This window comes from Coregonus clupeaformis, chromosome 7 (genome assembly GCF_020615455.1).
Source record: "Coregonus clupeaformis isolate EN_2021a chromosome 7, ASM2061545v1, whole genome shotgun sequence".
Lineage (NCBI taxonomy): Eukaryota > Metazoa > Chordata > Actinopteri > Salmoniformes > Salmonidae > Coregonus > Coregonus clupeaformis.
This window is the reverse complement of record NC_059198.1, coordinates 19,438,868-19,455,047: the sequence shown is the minus strand read 5'-3', so window position 1 is coordinate 19,455,047 and position 16,180 is coordinate 19,438,868. Positions and strand designations below refer to the sequence as shown.

Here is a 16,180-nt window from a genome sequence, read left to right as displayed (position 1 = left end):
AATTTGACGTACTTTTATTTGTAATATTGTATTAATTATACCAGCATTTCTTTAGAACGTTTACACCAATACTGGTATGTTGAAAGCTATTGTGTAGGCTATATTTTAAGAAATACACTTTTAGTAAAATACTAATATATGTAATTGGAGTTATTCAATAGTGTCTGCGAAACTTAAATTGGTCTCTTGTGCTGACAAACACGTTTAATACAGGGTACTTGTGACTCCTTACTCCACCCACTTCATTCACTGCAATGCAATACGCTGTATATGAATGACAAGTTTCACGTTTTATTAGTATTATATACAGGTTACAGGATACACATGGTATACACCATCCAACGAAATGCTTACTTGCAGGTTCCTTCTCAGCAATATAACAACAATATAAAATAGTAAAGATAAGAATATGAACATAAAATAAATGGCTCAGGAGAATAGAATAAACATTTTAGCATAAGTATAATACAGGAATGCACAATTTATAGTACAATGTTTACACATGTATCAGGGAAGGGGGAATTGGGGGAAAAGTGTTTAAATTGTGCAGTATTAGCAATAGTAAATAAGAGTCTGGTAGCAGAATTTGTGATGTGTGTGTAGCCTTCAGAAAGTATTCATACCGCTTGACTTATTCCACAATTTTTTGTTTTACAGCCTGATTTTTTTATTGCCCATCTGCAAACAATACCCCATAATGACAAAGTGAAAACATGTTTTTAGTAATTTGGGCAGATTTATTGAAAATGAAATACAGAAATATACCATTTACATAAGTATTCACACTCACAGTTAATACATGTTAGAATCACCTTTGGCAGCAATAACAGCTGTGAGTATGTTTGTGTAAGTCTCTAAGAGCTTTGCACACCAACATTGTTAAATATTTGCACATTATTCTTTTTTATATTCTTCAAGCTGTGTCAAGTTGGTTGTTGATCATTGCTAGACAGCCATTTTCAAGTCTTGCCATAGATTCTCAAGCCGATTTAAGTCAAAACTGTCACTAGACCAGTCAGAAACATTCAATGTCGTCTTGGTAAGCAACTACTGTGTATATTTGGCCTAGTGTTTTAGGTTATTGTCCTGCTGAAAGGTGAATTTGTCTCCCAGTGTCTGTTGGAAAGCAGACTGAACCATGTTTTCCTGTAGGATTTTGCCTGTTCTTAGCTCTATTCCGTTTTTTTTTTTTGTTAATCCTAAAAAGACTCCCTAGTCCTTGCCGATGACAAGCATACCCATAACATGATGCAGCCACCACCATGCTTGAAAATAGAAAGAGTGGTACTCAGTGATGTGTTGTGTTGGATTTGCCCCAAACATAACATAACATAATGTATTCAGGACATAAAGTGAATTTCTTTGCCATATTCTTTTCAGTTTTACTTTAGTACCTTTTTGCAAACAGGATGCGTGTTTTGTTTTATTTTTATTCCGCACAGCCTTCCTTCTTTTCACTCTGTTTGCAAAAAGTTAGTATTGTGGAGTAACAACAATGTTGATCAATCCTCAGTTTTCTCCTATCACAGGCATTAAACTCTGTAACTATTTTAAAGTCACCATTGGCCTCATAGTGAAATCCCTGAGCGGTTTCCTTTCTTTCCGGCAACTGAGTTAGGAAGGATGCCTGTATCTTTGTAGTGACTGTGTGTATTGACACACCATCCAAAGTGTAATTAACTTCACCATGCTCAAAGTAATATTCAATGTCTGCTTTTTTTATGTTTACCCATCTACCAATAGGTGCCCTTCTTTGCAAGGCATTGGAAAACCTTCCTGGTCTTTGTGGTTGAATCTGTGTTTGAAATTCACTGCTTACAGATAATTGTATGTGTGGGGTACAGAGATGAGGTAGTCATACATTTTTTTATGTTAAAAACTATTACTGCACACAGAGTCCATGCAACGTATTATGTGACTTGTTAAGCAAATTTGTACTCCTGAACTTATTTAGGCTTGCCATAACAAAGGGGTTTATTACTTATTGACTCAAGACATTTCAGCTTTTCATTTTGTATTAATTTGTAAACATTTCTAAAAACATAATTCCTCTTTGACATTATGGGGTATTGTGTGTAGGCCAGTGACACAAAATCTCAAATTCAGGCTGTAACACAACAAAATGTGGAAAAAGTAAAGCAGTGTGAATACTTTCTGAAGGCATTGTATAGTTAAATGGGGAACACTTTACTTGACACCCAGCATCATAACACATTATGACACGGTCATAACCATGTCATAATATGTCATAACAGCTGACATAACTTGTCAGAACCTGTTATAATATGTTCATAACATATATTGCGTTATTTTATGGCTGGTTATGACATCTACATAAGAGTGTCAAAACTCACAAAACCTACCACACAAGGCAAAACATTTCATTACACCACGCCTACGTGTCAACAGTATGTTTATGTCATATATATATTTTGTAATTTACCGTATTAAATTATCATTGTAATTGCGCACACATTGATGTCAGACATGCACCTACCGCAATGCTCTGTTGCTGACGACTGGGCTGAATGCAGGAGTAGATTTCAGGAGCAGGACAAGACACCCTCTTTTTGACTGATGACTGATATAAGGGCATGTATGTGATAGGCCTATCTGGCTTATATGATTATGATGGTCATAATGCTTCTTGACAGTGTCATAAAGTCTATTTTCTTAGTCCAAGTAAAGTGACATAGTATGGTCATAATGCTTCATAACAGTGTCATAAACATTTAATATACGATAAAAAAACATGACTGTAAAGAACTTATTTACATAATTTGCAGACGCTCTTATCCAGAGCAATGAGGGTTAAGTGCCTTGCTCAAGGGCACATTTTCACCTAGTCAGCTTGGGGATTTGAACCAATGACCTTTCATTTACTGGCCCAACGCTCTTAACCACTATGCTACCTACCCCCAATGAAACTGGAGCCATGTTTATTCTAAATTGGTCCACATGGAAAAACTAAAGGCATAGAAACCGTAAATGACTTGGTAACAGGAAATACATTTATATCCATGACAGAATTCAAAAGCAATTTTGGGCCGACCAATGTAAATATTTTCAAATACATGCAACTTTTAAGTTACATATTAGGAAATTTATATTTTAAATATTTTGGACATCAGAGCAACATTGAGGGAATCTTATTTGAGTCAGAAAAGTGTTCATATGATAGGTAAGATATACAAAAACTATCAAACGGACAATCTCTTAGAAAAAAATAGAAACTATTGTAACGAAGACTTAAAAAGAACTGATGTTGGCACAATATGGAGGGAATGTTGGAGCATAACTAATGAAATTACAGTTAATGAAAATGTATGCTTAATCCAGTATAAACTAATGTATAGAATTTATTATACAAGAGACAAAATTCACAAATTCTACAGCACATCGGCAGAGTCTTGTCTTAAATGTACAACTAACAATGAATCAATAATCCATGCTTTCTGGGAATGCTATAAAGTCCAAAAGTTATGGGCGGAGCTAGAAAGTTGTCTGTCAGAGGTATTACTTCAGTGATACATGCCTGAGAAGCCAGTGTTTGGAGGATATATTGGCACGGGTGTTGTTAGGCCCAAGACGTAGTGTCAATATATCCTCCAAACACCGGCTTCGAGGGCATTATCACTTTTATACAACAGGTTACCAACATATTCAAATAATGACTTATATATTTTCATTTTAAAAGTTATTTTGATTAATTTATTCATACTATTTCATCCTTCCACAAGATATAGTCCCGACACAAATCTAGGGTCCCGACACGTTCATTACTATGGGACAGCTGGATATCGAATTTTTATATTGAAACAATGTTGCAAATGTCAGAGAGACAGACAGCGAGGTGTATACAAATCTCCGCTGTTGAAAATAAATGTTAGTCTAAAAGAAATGTGAGATAATGTCTAGATGCTTTTTATAGTGGCGATCAAGGTTATAATTGCTTGGCTGGGCTGATGAGACAGTGGATTGGGCAGTCATATGGAACAGAGTAAATAGGCGTTTTAACGTCATAGATTTAGCTGGTGGTAACTTGTGGAATAGACACAGGCTGGAATACGGTTTAACCAATCAGCATTCAGAATTAGACCCACCCGTGGTATAAAATGTAATAAAGAATAGTTGTTTCTCTGTAAGCCAATATGTAATTTGTAGGCCTATAGTGTATTGCATTTGGATCAGTGGAATAGTTGGTGTAGATAGTGCTGCTGGGTAGGGTGGCAGGTAGCTTAGTGGTTAAGAGCGTTGTGCCAGTAACCGAAAGGTCGCTGGTTCTAATCCCCGAGCCGACTAGGTGAAAAATCTGTCGATGTGCCCTTGAGCAAGGCACTTAACCCTAATTGCTCATGTAAGTCGCTCTGGATAAGAGCGTCTGCTAAATGACTAAAATGTAAATGTATATGTAGACCTCAGCCCCCAAAGAAATAACACAATATATAGATTCTAATGCGGGATTTTATTTTGAAGGATTCCTAATTACCATACAACGTGACGTCATCGTTTGTGCTGGTTGCATAATACTAGTCAGGACGTCACCTGCACATAACCGTCATCGTCCCCGTTTTAATAGCCTGAAGTAGGCTATATTTTATGTCTACTTTTTCCCACGTTTGTGGCCTACTTTTGCTATTGTAATACATTTTATGAAGTTTGTCTTTGAACATATTAATGCCTGGTTTGACTTGTGTAGCTTTGGCTATTTTATGGCAACATGTTTTATTTCCTCTGACTCAAAAATAATAACGGAGGCTGTAAACTGTGATGACGTAATTCTGCAGTCATGTGGATAGCAAAGTTTTGTAATGCCTCTCCCGCTCTCTTCGCTAATGAACCAGTGCTCCACACACAACTAGCGCGCAGTCATTCAGGTGAGCGCGGTAGTAAGCGGAGTCGGATCACAGGCTGCCTGGACCGCTACTGCTGCAGTATTGGTATCTGCTGCCTGCAACTGGCATAGAGTGAGGAAAGGCGAAATTGAATGACAGACAGTCTGAACGACATTTATATTCGATCTGTATGCGCGTCCTACGAGCAAGAGCACCAAGAGACGGTCACCCCTGCGAAATAACCATATCGTTGGAAGTTGTGGGATACTTTGAAACAAACTGCGACTGAGCGACGGTGTTGGTGCAACCGTGCCCCTGACTTGACAGGTAGCCAGCCTATCGAACATGTCGGGACATCGGGTGCAGTTCGCGGACCAGCTTCCTTCCAGTGACCGCAAAGCCAGCCCCAAATTACACAGTAAGCGCTACTCTTGTTTGCTTCTTGGTTTGCTGCTTTCAAGTTTCGAGATTGTGTCCACACTGACCTTGGCTTTGAGGAGAAGTCATATTTGAAAATAAAATGCTGATATAGCAGTCTATATATTTGGCCAATGATAGGCTTCTAATTATCTTGTTTAAACGTATGTTGATGAACATGGGATACTAGGATAGGGCTATAGCTACATTTAAACCGTTAAGATCTTTTTTTGTATTAGCCACAGCCCCTGCACCCGGTCATATTTCACACATGTGCTTATTAATTTGGCCCAAAACTCCCAAGCACCTCCATATCATTTTATACATAAACTGATTTATCTAGCCTTCTATTTTGGGATTGTAACATTATCTTCCTTTTCCTTTACATATGTTGTGTTATAAATGCATTACAAGTAGTTAGGCTATTCATGCATTCAATCATGGATTCAAAGTCATTAACTCCATACAATCCAATAAAGGAACATTAAGTATTGCTTACGATTTTATGGGATTGCCATGGGAGTGTGGTTTAGTTGCTGTGTGTTATCTCAAGTAGCATCACCTGTCATAATGCTAATTTGTCACCTGGAGTCAACGATAGGGCCACTGACAGGGGCCACTGACACTGATGCCTGATGCCCTATGGCATTCAGCCCGGAAGGGTGCCTGCTCTCTGGGATGTTATGGTCATCAAGGCTAGCTAGACCACATCAGGCTCACTGCCAAGCCATAGACAACCTCAGAATATGAATGGCCCTGTCTATTTGGATGTCGGGGACCAGGGCCTTGTGTATCAAGCGTCTCATAGCGGTGCTGATTTAGCTGATGTAGGATCAGTTTAGCCTTTTAAACACAATGAATGAGATTACATGGACGGGGGGACCCGATCCTAGATCAGCACTCTACTCTGAGACGTTTTATGAATACGGCCCCTGAGGTTTATGTTCTGTCAAAGTGACCTTAGTAATGCCACTCCCTAATTGCTGTGGATACCTGAACTGCAGAAGCATACAGGATATGGATGCCGGTCTCTCCTCGTTGTCCCAGCTTGTACCAGAAACGTGCTCTCACTTCCTATTGTAATGCTGAGAGGATGCAAGTTTACTTCAGGTTAACACTTGTAATGGGCGACATAGACCAAGTGTGCAGTTGTTGTGTAATGGCAGAAACTCTGGAGCAAATGCTACATTTTGGTTTCTTTGGGGAGACGTAGCATTCTGCCCTTGGAGTTTATCTCTGTTTCCTTTTGTCCTTTTCATGCCCATGAAGAGAAGAGAAAGTGCAGTCTCTTTTATTCTTCTCTATAGCTAGCTTTCCATCCAATTGGCGACAGATTTTCATGCGAATATTCTACAATCCACATAAAGAAAATCTGCATAATTTCCCACCAGTGGTGTATTTCCAGTGGTGTATTTCCACCAAACTTACCTGTTGCGGATAAAAATCAGTGCTTGATGATGTATTGCACATAAAATGTACTTTTTCGCTTAAGTTTTCATGTACCAAATAAAAGGTCAATGTGTTTCCATCGCATTTTCAACTCTACCGATAATTTTGTCACAAAAACGATTGTGTTAAATGTCTTGGCACGTGCACTCTAGCGAACAGCTTGCAGACACAGTGTGGGTAGGCTGTGCGGGTATGCTAGTCTACATGATGAGGTTATTATGGATAATATTTGTATTTGTCAAAAGGCAGTCAAGCATCGATCATCATGTCACCAGAATAAGACCCTCAATATTTATTGGAAAGGAGCATTAAGCTCATCACCGTGCACTTTCACCACCCTGTAAAGTTCATCATAATTTATATCTTCTGTAGCCTAATAAACTGCATGTTTTCCCGAGTCGTAGTGGGAGGACCACACACCATATCATCATGTGACTCCAGGTTTACTTCGATATGATGATTATTATATTGATATTTGCACTTAAAGGCGTTTCCACCCCATTTCTCGCATAATTAATTTTACAGACACAAAAAGATTCCACCATGTCGAACGAACAAATTATCTGTCAGCATTTATTTTTTTTTGTAGTACTTTTACCCCTTTTTCTCCCCAATTTCGTGATATCCAATTGGTAGTTGCAGTCTTGTCCCATCGCTGCAACTCCCCTACGGACTCGGGAGAGACGAAGGTCGAGAGCCATGCGTCCTCCGAAACACGACCCTGCCAAGCCGCACTGCTGCTTGACACACTGCTCGCTTAACCCAGAAGCCACCTGCACCAATGTGTCGGAGGAAAGACCGTCCAGCTGGCGACCGAAGTCAGCTTGCAGGCACCCGGCCCGCCACAAGGAGTCGCTAGAGTCCAATGGGACAAGGAAATCCCAGTCAGACCAAACCCTTCCCTAACCCGGACGACGCTGGGCCAATTGTGTGCCGCCTCATGGGTTGATGCAGTGCCTTAGACCGCTGCGCCACTTGGGAGGCAGTGCAGTAATATCTAATAATACACAGTAATACACACTAAAATAATGGAATTAAGAAATATAGATATATTAGTACGAGCAATGTTGGAGTCTGTATATGTGATGGGATGTATAGACAGTTTGGACAGTATGTGGATAGAATATGTAGTATATTTGAAGAATACGTGGCTAGAATAGTATATGTACAGCAATAGTTGAATAGGATGGCCTTGACTAGAATACAGTACGAAATGGGTAAAACAGTATGTCAACATTATTACAGTGACCAGTATTCCATTGTTAAAGTGACCAGTGTTCCATGTCTATGTACATAGGGCAGCAGGCTCTAAGGTGCTGGGATGAGTAACCGGGTGGTAGCCGGCTAGTGACAAAGTTCAGGGCAGGGTACTGGGTGGAGGCAGGCTAGTGATGGATATTTAACAGTCTGACGGCCTTGAGATGGAAATTGTTTTTCAGTCTCTTGGTCCCAGCTTTGATGCACCTGTACTGACCTCGCCTTCTAGATGGTAGCGGGGTGAACAGGCCGTGGCTTGGGTGGCTGAGGTCCTTGTTGATCTTCTTGGCCTTCCTGTGACACCGGGACTGTAGATTTCCGGAAGGGCAGGCAGTGTGCTCCCGGTGATGCGTTGGGCTGAACGCACCACCCTCTGGAGAGCCCTGTGGTTGCGGAAGGTGCAGTTGCCGAACCAGGCGGTGATACAGCCCAACAGGATGCTCTCAATGGTATATCTGTAAAAGTTTGTCTTAGGGGCCAAGCCACATTTTATCAACCTGCTGAGGTTTAGGAGGCGCATTTGCGCCTTCTTCACCACACGGTCTGTGTGGGTGGATCATTTCAGATTGTCAGTGATTGTCACTGCGGCCCCGTCGATGTGGATAGGGGGCGTACTCACTCTGCTGCCTCCTGAAGTCCACGATCAACTCCTTCATTTTGTTGATGCTGAGGGAGAGATTCATTTCCTGGCACAACTCCTCCAGGGCCCTCACCTCCTTCCTGTAGGCTGTCTCGTCGTTGTTGATAATCAGGCCTACCACTGTTCTGTCATCTGAAAACTTAATGATTGAGTTGGAGGCGTGCGTGGCCAGGCAGTCATGGGTAAACAAGGAGTACTGGAGGGGGCTGAGCACACACCCTTATGGGGCCCCTGTGTTGAGGATCAGCGTAGTGGAGGTGTTGTTGCCTACCTTCACCACCTGGGGGTGGCCCGTCAGGAAGTCCAGGACCCAGTTGCACAGGGCGGGGTTCAGACCCAGGGCCCCGAGCTTAAGGATGACCTTGGAGGGTACTATAGTGTTGAAGGCTGAGCTGTAGTCAATGAACAACGTTCTTACATAGGTATTCCTTTTGTCCAGATGGGATAGGGCAGTGTGCAGTGCGATGGCGATTGCATCATCTATTGGGGCCTCTCAATGCACTTCATGATGACAGAAGTGAGTGCTATGGAGCGATAGTCATTTAGTTGAGTTACCTTCGCTTTCTTGGGTACAGGAACAATGGTGGGCATCTTGAAGCATGTGGGTACAGCAGACTGGGATAGGGAGAGATTGAATATGTCCATAAACACTCCAGCCAGCTGGTCTGTGCATGCTCTGAGGATGCGGCTAGGGATACCGTCTGAGCCGGAAACGTAGTTTATGAGAAATTTGGCCCATGAAAGCTACAGAATACCCCAGAATGCCCCAGAACTGGTTTCAGATACTATTTGAAATCGTTCAAATACTTTGAGCGTTTGCTTTAGCCTGTGTGAGTACATGGGCTTGATGATCACTGTGCACTCTCTGTCTTGTCGAGGTGATGCTCACCTTGAACCACTTCTTTCTCCAGCGGTACCTCAGCCCCACTTTGCACCACAACACCACACAGTCACTGAGGACACATGGTTATAAACGGACACTGTTTCTCTAGTAAAACGCACAATGGCCCATATTCATAAAGCGTCTCAGAGTAGGAGTGCTGATCTAGGATCAGTTTTGTCTTTTAGATCATAATTAATAAGGATACATTGACAGGGGGACCTGATCCTAGATCAGCACTCCTACTCTGAGACTGAGATGCTTTATGAAAATGTTTTTATGAAAGGGGCCAATGTGTTTTTAATGTGGTGAATGCAATAAGGGGATGATGATGTGTGATGATGCTTATTGCTTGTGAAGCATATGATAGTCACAGCTGTTTCTCTCATCTCTCTGGTCACTGGTGCAGTGCATGCACCCACTCTGGGACATCATAATGATGAGAAAAATGCTGAGCCCATCTCCACGGCAACAGGGTGATTGACAGGCCACGTGAGCGCTAATCACGTTCCCAGACACTTCCACCCAAATGCATGAAGAGTCTGCTGGACCAACGTGCCAAACTTGAAACTCCCAGCATATAGGCATTGGCTTAATCTGCCAACCAATCATCTCCCAGAACACCTTCCCCCTAACCCTCTCCCATATGTGTTTTGTGCACCTCAAGTTCCTGCCCGGGTCCTGCCTCCATTTGGACCCACGCCTCGCAGTCGTGTGATTCACTCAAATTAAATGATGCCAAATACTTTACTCAGTAAGGTCACTCACATAGAATTCTATGGTCACTCCCACAAAGGCCAACTTTAAATTGTTGATATCTCAAGCTTATATGTGCTGTGCCCAATAGCCTGGGGACAAGGTTACGTGAGGGCAGACAATGGAAGTCTGCCAGTCTCTGCAAATCCCCTCCAGAGAGCACACGCATCAGTTTTCGGGCATGTGTATTCGTGTCCCGGATGGTGTGTGTGTGAGTCATGTGTGGCGAGAGAGAGGGACATGCATCGGGGCAGAGCCAGGGTTGAAAAGTGCTGAGGAGGTTGTGTGTAGGACAGGGCTCAGATTGTATGCAGAATGGCGTGGGAGGGACACACGAAATGGCCTCTTCAGCAGCAGTCCCCCTCCACCCATCCTGTGGTCCAGAGCCAGGTGACTGGAGTGTTAGGTTTCCCTCCCAAACATCTCTCTCTCTCTCTCTCTCTCTCTCTCTCTCTCTCTCTCTCTCTCTCTCTCTCTCTCTCTCTCTCTCTCTCTCTCTCTCTCTCTCTCTCTCTCTCTCTCTCTCTCTCTCTCTCTCTCTCTCTCTCTCTCTCTCTCTCTCTCTCTCTCTCTCTCTCTCTCTCTCTCTCTCACACACACACTCTCTATCCCTGGATTAAAAGGCAGCTGCTGGGTTTAGCGTCCAGGGCAGGCCCGTCTCTGAATCTCATCTATTTTCACCAGATGCATACAGGAGGATCAGGTTGCTTATGTAGACAAGAAACAAATGGCACCTGGATCATAGCAGGACCCCAAAGTTAATCCATGACTTTAATCCAGTTATAAACTGATATGTTGACTAATGATGCTGGAATGACTGAAAGTCATTATTAACTTGTGGCCTCAACACTTTGTAAGGGATAATGGAGAGGAAAGTCATATATTGGAATGGGAAAGCCTCATGCTATCCCCAGGCTTTCCAGAAATCCTGCTTGGCCGATTCCCCGATTTCCTATTCTTTCCTTCCCTGATTCCAGAATCTTCAATCCAAGATTTTTGGAAAACCTAGGAATTTTGGGAAAGGTAACAAACTCTAGCAATGGTGAACACATTGCTGTGAGAATTATTAATGTGGATTATAGGGGTTAGTCAGAAAGTGTTTGTTTTGAGCCGTTATAGAACGACAGCGAGGGCCGAGGGGGGGCATGACCGAAACAGGGCTCTATCGCCAGAAGATAGAGTGGGCTTGGACGGGGGTGTTGGTTTACTCATATGATATTCTCCTTGTGGCGAGGTCAAACACACAACACACACACACACACATTCTATATTTGTGATTCATTTGCGGACTGTCAGGTCAAATCATTTTTCATTTGTCACGATGTCCAGTGTTAACATTAGACATTGTAGCATGCTATCTTAATGATGCCTCTTCTCAAGGGAGTTGATAAGTGCAGCGTTGGTATGAGAATCACACAGTGCTGATTCACATGTACAGGAATGCAGACGGTATCTGTGCCAATGTCAGAGTAGCCGGCGGGAACGTACCGTGCCCATCTCTCTAAACTTTTCTCAACACAACTCATGGGCGTGAAAGTTATGGTACAGTAGGATGTCTTTAATATATGGTGACCTCACAGAGATCCCCCCCAGGTGTTTCTTCTCTAAACATTTGAGTCCATTAAACTCAACCAGAGCTAGTTACAGCATCCAAGTCCCTCTCTCCTAGTGGTGCGATGGGATGTGTGAAATACCCTGACTTCATCAGCCGGCTGTCTGTCCGTCCATCCGTCTGTTCATCTTTCTTTTTGTCCGTCCGTCTGTCTGTATGTTTGTCTGTCGGTCTGTCTGCTTGCCGTCCGCCCACCCGTCCGTCCATTCATCCCCCCGCCGGTCTGGGGAGGAGACTGATCACTCTTCCCTCCCTGCTAGAAATAGCCCCTCCAGAGATGCTAAACAGCTGTTTTCATGTTGGATTTAAAGCCAGGCTCTTAAGTTACTGTGTCTGAAACAATACGATTTAAGGAGCAGTCCATAGTCTTACCCTAAGAGTAACAGTAATACATGCTCATGTTATGTTAACTTTAACTGGGGGCGACGGCTTTCAGATACAGTGGGGGAAAAAAGTATTTAGTCAGCCACCAATTGTGCAAGTTCTCCCACTTAAAAAGATGAGAGAGGCCTGTAATTTTCATCATAGGTACACGTCAACTATGACAGACAAATTGAGAAAAAAAATCCAGAAAATCACATTGTAGGATTTTTAATGAATTTATTTGCAAATTATGGTGGAAAATAAGTATTTGGTCAATAACAAAAGTTTCTCAAAACTTTGTTATATACCCTTTGTTGGCAATGACACAGGTCAAACGTTTTCTGTAAGTCTTCACAAGGTTTTCACAATACTTTTTTTCCCCACTGTAAAAGCTAATGTACTCTTGAGTTGATGTCAAATGTGTTTTTAGTGTTGTATCACAAGGACACAAAGAACAATAGCACCTGTTTGCCTATTTACATTTTAAGTTTAAGTTAACAAAAATGTCCCCTAATTTATTAGTTTAAAAAGATGTTCCGAACCAACTGCTGTAGAAAGACACACCGTTTTTCCACTTACTGAGTTTTAATTAAACCACCTGCTGTGCATGCTTTGAAGCCTTCAGCATAACAAAATGTATTTTGTGTTGCTGTTCATTTGGCTGGAGGTTAAAATGTCACAGCGGTACCAATAAAGAAGTAACTATTCCCTACATAGTGCACTTCTTTTGACCAGGGTCCATAGGGCTCTGTGTAGTGCCCTATGTAAGAAATAGGGTGTCATTTGGGACGCACACAGGGTTTCTGAAAACGCCCACCTTAAGGGCTTCTGAGAAAATCAATGGTTCCGCATTCATTCTCTCCTGGTCTATCGCATTTCTCTTCCCCATGTTTCTGCTGACCTCTCCATATCTCCTCTCTGCTTCCTGATTTACTGAGATCAGCCTCTTCAGTGACCCCTCTAAGAAAGGAGATCTATTCTCCCAGGCCTTGCCTTTTACTGGCCGTGCGGCAAATGCACTCTGTTGTGTTTTCTTGCCTCCTGACATTTCATTCCAATTTGAAGTATTAAGGACAGACTAAACGTTCAGGCCATTAGGAAATCAAGCCTGAAGGAGAGTGCTTGAAACACACACACAAAGTGCCTTCAGAAAGTAATTCATACCCCTTGACTTATTCCACATTTTGTTGTGTTACAGCCTGAATTCAAAATGAATCTACACACACTATCCCATAATGACAAAGGGAAAACTTTTTTTTAGACATTTTTGCAAATCTATCGAAAATTCAATACAGAAATATCTCATTTACATACAGTATGTATTCACAGCCCTTTACTATGGCACTCCAAATTGAGCTCAGGTGCATCCAATTTCCTTTAATCGTCCTTGAGATGTCACTACAACTTGATTGGAGTCCACATATGGCCAATTCAATTGTTTGGACATGATTTAGAAAGAAACTAAGCTGTCTATATAAGGTCCCACAGTTGACAGTGCATGTTAGAGCAGAAACTATACCATGAAGTCCAAGAAACTGTCCGTAGATCACCGAGATAGAATTGTGATGAGGCATATATCTGGGGAAAGGAATAAAAAGTTTCCAAGAGCACAGTGGTCTCCATAATTGAGAAATAGAAGAAATATGGAAGTACCCAGACTCTGCCTAGAGCTGGCAGTCCCACCAAACTGATCAAGCGGACAAGAAGGACCTTGATCAGGGCGGTGACCAAGAACGCAATGACCACTCTGACAGAACTACAGAGTTCCTTGGCTGAGATGGGAGAACCTGCCAGAAGGACAACAGTCTCTACAGCACTTCACCAATCTGGGCTTTATGGGAGTGTGGCCAGATGGAAGCCACTCCTGAGAAAAAGGCACATGACGGCACGCCTTGAGTTTACAAAAAGCATGTGAAAGACTCTGAGAGCATAAGGCAAAATATTCTGTAGTCTGATGAGACAAAAATGTAACTATTTGGCCTGAATGCAAAGCGCTATGTCTGGAAAAACCCAGGCACAGCTCATCACCCGTCTAACACCATCCCTACCATGAAGCATAGTGGTGGCAGCATCATGCTATGGGGATGCTTTTCAGCGGCAGGGACTGGGAGACTGGTAAGGATAGAGGGAACAATGAATGGAGCCAAATACCGGCAAATCCTTGATGAGAACCTGCTTCAGAGAATGGGGAAAAAATCCCAAAATCCAGATGTGCAAAGCTCATACAGACATACCCAAGATGACTCAAAGCTGTAATCACCGCCAAAGGTAAATCTACAAAGTATTGACTCAGGGGTGTGAATACTTATGTAAATTACATATTTCTGCATTTCATTTTCAAGAAAATGTGGAATAAGTCAAGTGGTATGCATACTTTCTGAATGCACTGTATACATACAGGAAGGCAGGCACGCACATACACACACACACACACACACACCAAACAACATTACAGCTTCTTTCATGTGAGCCACCAATTACCACTAGTAACAAGAGAGGCTTATAGCCACTCAAGGGTGAAAGCTAAGTCAGTGTTTGTGACAAAATAAAAACAAGGAGCTATGGGAATTGGGACAAAGCAATGGGAATGTGGAGACATTTACATTTACATTTACATTTACTTCATTTAGCAGACACTCTTATCCAGAGCGACTTACAAATTGGTGCATTCACCTTATAGCCAGTGGGATAACCACTTTACAATATGTTATTATTTTTTTCTTTCTTTGGGGTGGGGTAAGGGGGGGTAGAAGGATTACTTTATCCTATCCCAGGTATTCCTTAAAGAGGTGGGGTTTCAAGTGTCTCCGGAAGGTGGTGAGTGACTCCGCTGTCCTGGCGTTGTGAGGGAGCTTGTTCCACCATTGGGGTGCAAGAGCATTGAACAGTTTTGACTGGGCTGAGCGGGAACTGTGCTTCCGCAGAGGAAGGGGGGCCAGCAGGCCAGAGGTGGATGAACGCAATGCCCTCGTTTGGGTGTAGGGACTGATCATAGCCTGAAGGTACGGAGGTGCCGTTCCCCTCACAGCTCCGTAGGCAAGCACCATGGTCTTGTAGCAGATGCGAGCTTCAACTGGAAGCCAGTGGAGTGTGCGGAGGAGCGGGGTGACGTGAGAGAACTTGGGAAGAGTTATGCAATTTGCTGGAGGAGACTGCAATGTGTTGGAGGAGACTTGGTATTTTTATGCTTGGATGATCTAGAGGTCTGGTATATCAGGAGAGAATGTCCCTCTATGAAACGCCAATCATGTCTGGAGGAATCTGATTGGATCTTTGAAACACCACTCATGTCTGGCTGAATCAGACTGTTTTGCGTGTCTGATGAATTCTCCATCCACTCTCTCCTGTGTTCTCCATTCGCTCCTCTGCTGTGTTGTGGGACAGTGGTGGAACCAGATGTTTCTTTGTCTCTCTTTGCTCCAGTTTTTTCAGTGTCTCCCTCTGTTGTATTGTTTCTTAACACAGAAGAAACAGTAATGGTTTCTCAGGTCTTTACGAGGGCCCATATTCTCAGTGTCTCAGATTAGGAATGCTGATCTAGGATCAGGTCTTCCCTGCCCAAGGATCAAGTCAGCCCTCATTCTCTGAGACACTTGATACATATGACCCCTGGTTTGTTTACTTTGAGTTGATGAGGTCACGACGTGCTTTGACCTTCATCAGCATCAAATGAACAAATGAAGAAGCAGATTGAGTTCTTGGAAGTAATGCTGGCCATCTGCTCAGAAACAGATGACATGTGTATCAGTCAACACTGGGCACTTAAGACTCCTACTGGCTTTGTTGCCAGGCAAGAACACACAGTGCTCCTAGACACAACAACCGTCGCACAGCTCTGTTTAGCCTGTGGATACAACTGGTGATTAAACAAACATCTTCCCCATCATTGTAGTGATTAGAGAACTTAATCTAAACTGCTCCTCTGTAAAACAGTATAAAGAGCTAGACTATGTCCCAAATGACACCCTATT

General features: G+C 42.6%; 1 protein-coding gene across 1 annotated transcript in view; it reads left to right on the top strand.

Moving 5' to 3' along the window:
* The first annotated feature begins 4,807 nt into the window (after window positions 1-4,807).
* si:ch211-285f17.1 (sickle tail protein) overlaps window positions 4,808-16,180 on the top strand; it is a 232,698-nt gene continuing 221,325 nt past the window's right edge. The window contains exon 1 of the mRNA XM_041881111.2: window positions 4,808-5,253. Within this exon, the coding sequence (XP_041737045.1) occupies window positions 5,181-5,253 (73 nt within the window). The 5' untranslated portion in view covers window positions 4,808-5,180. The remainder of the gene's footprint in view (window positions 5,254-16,180) is intronic.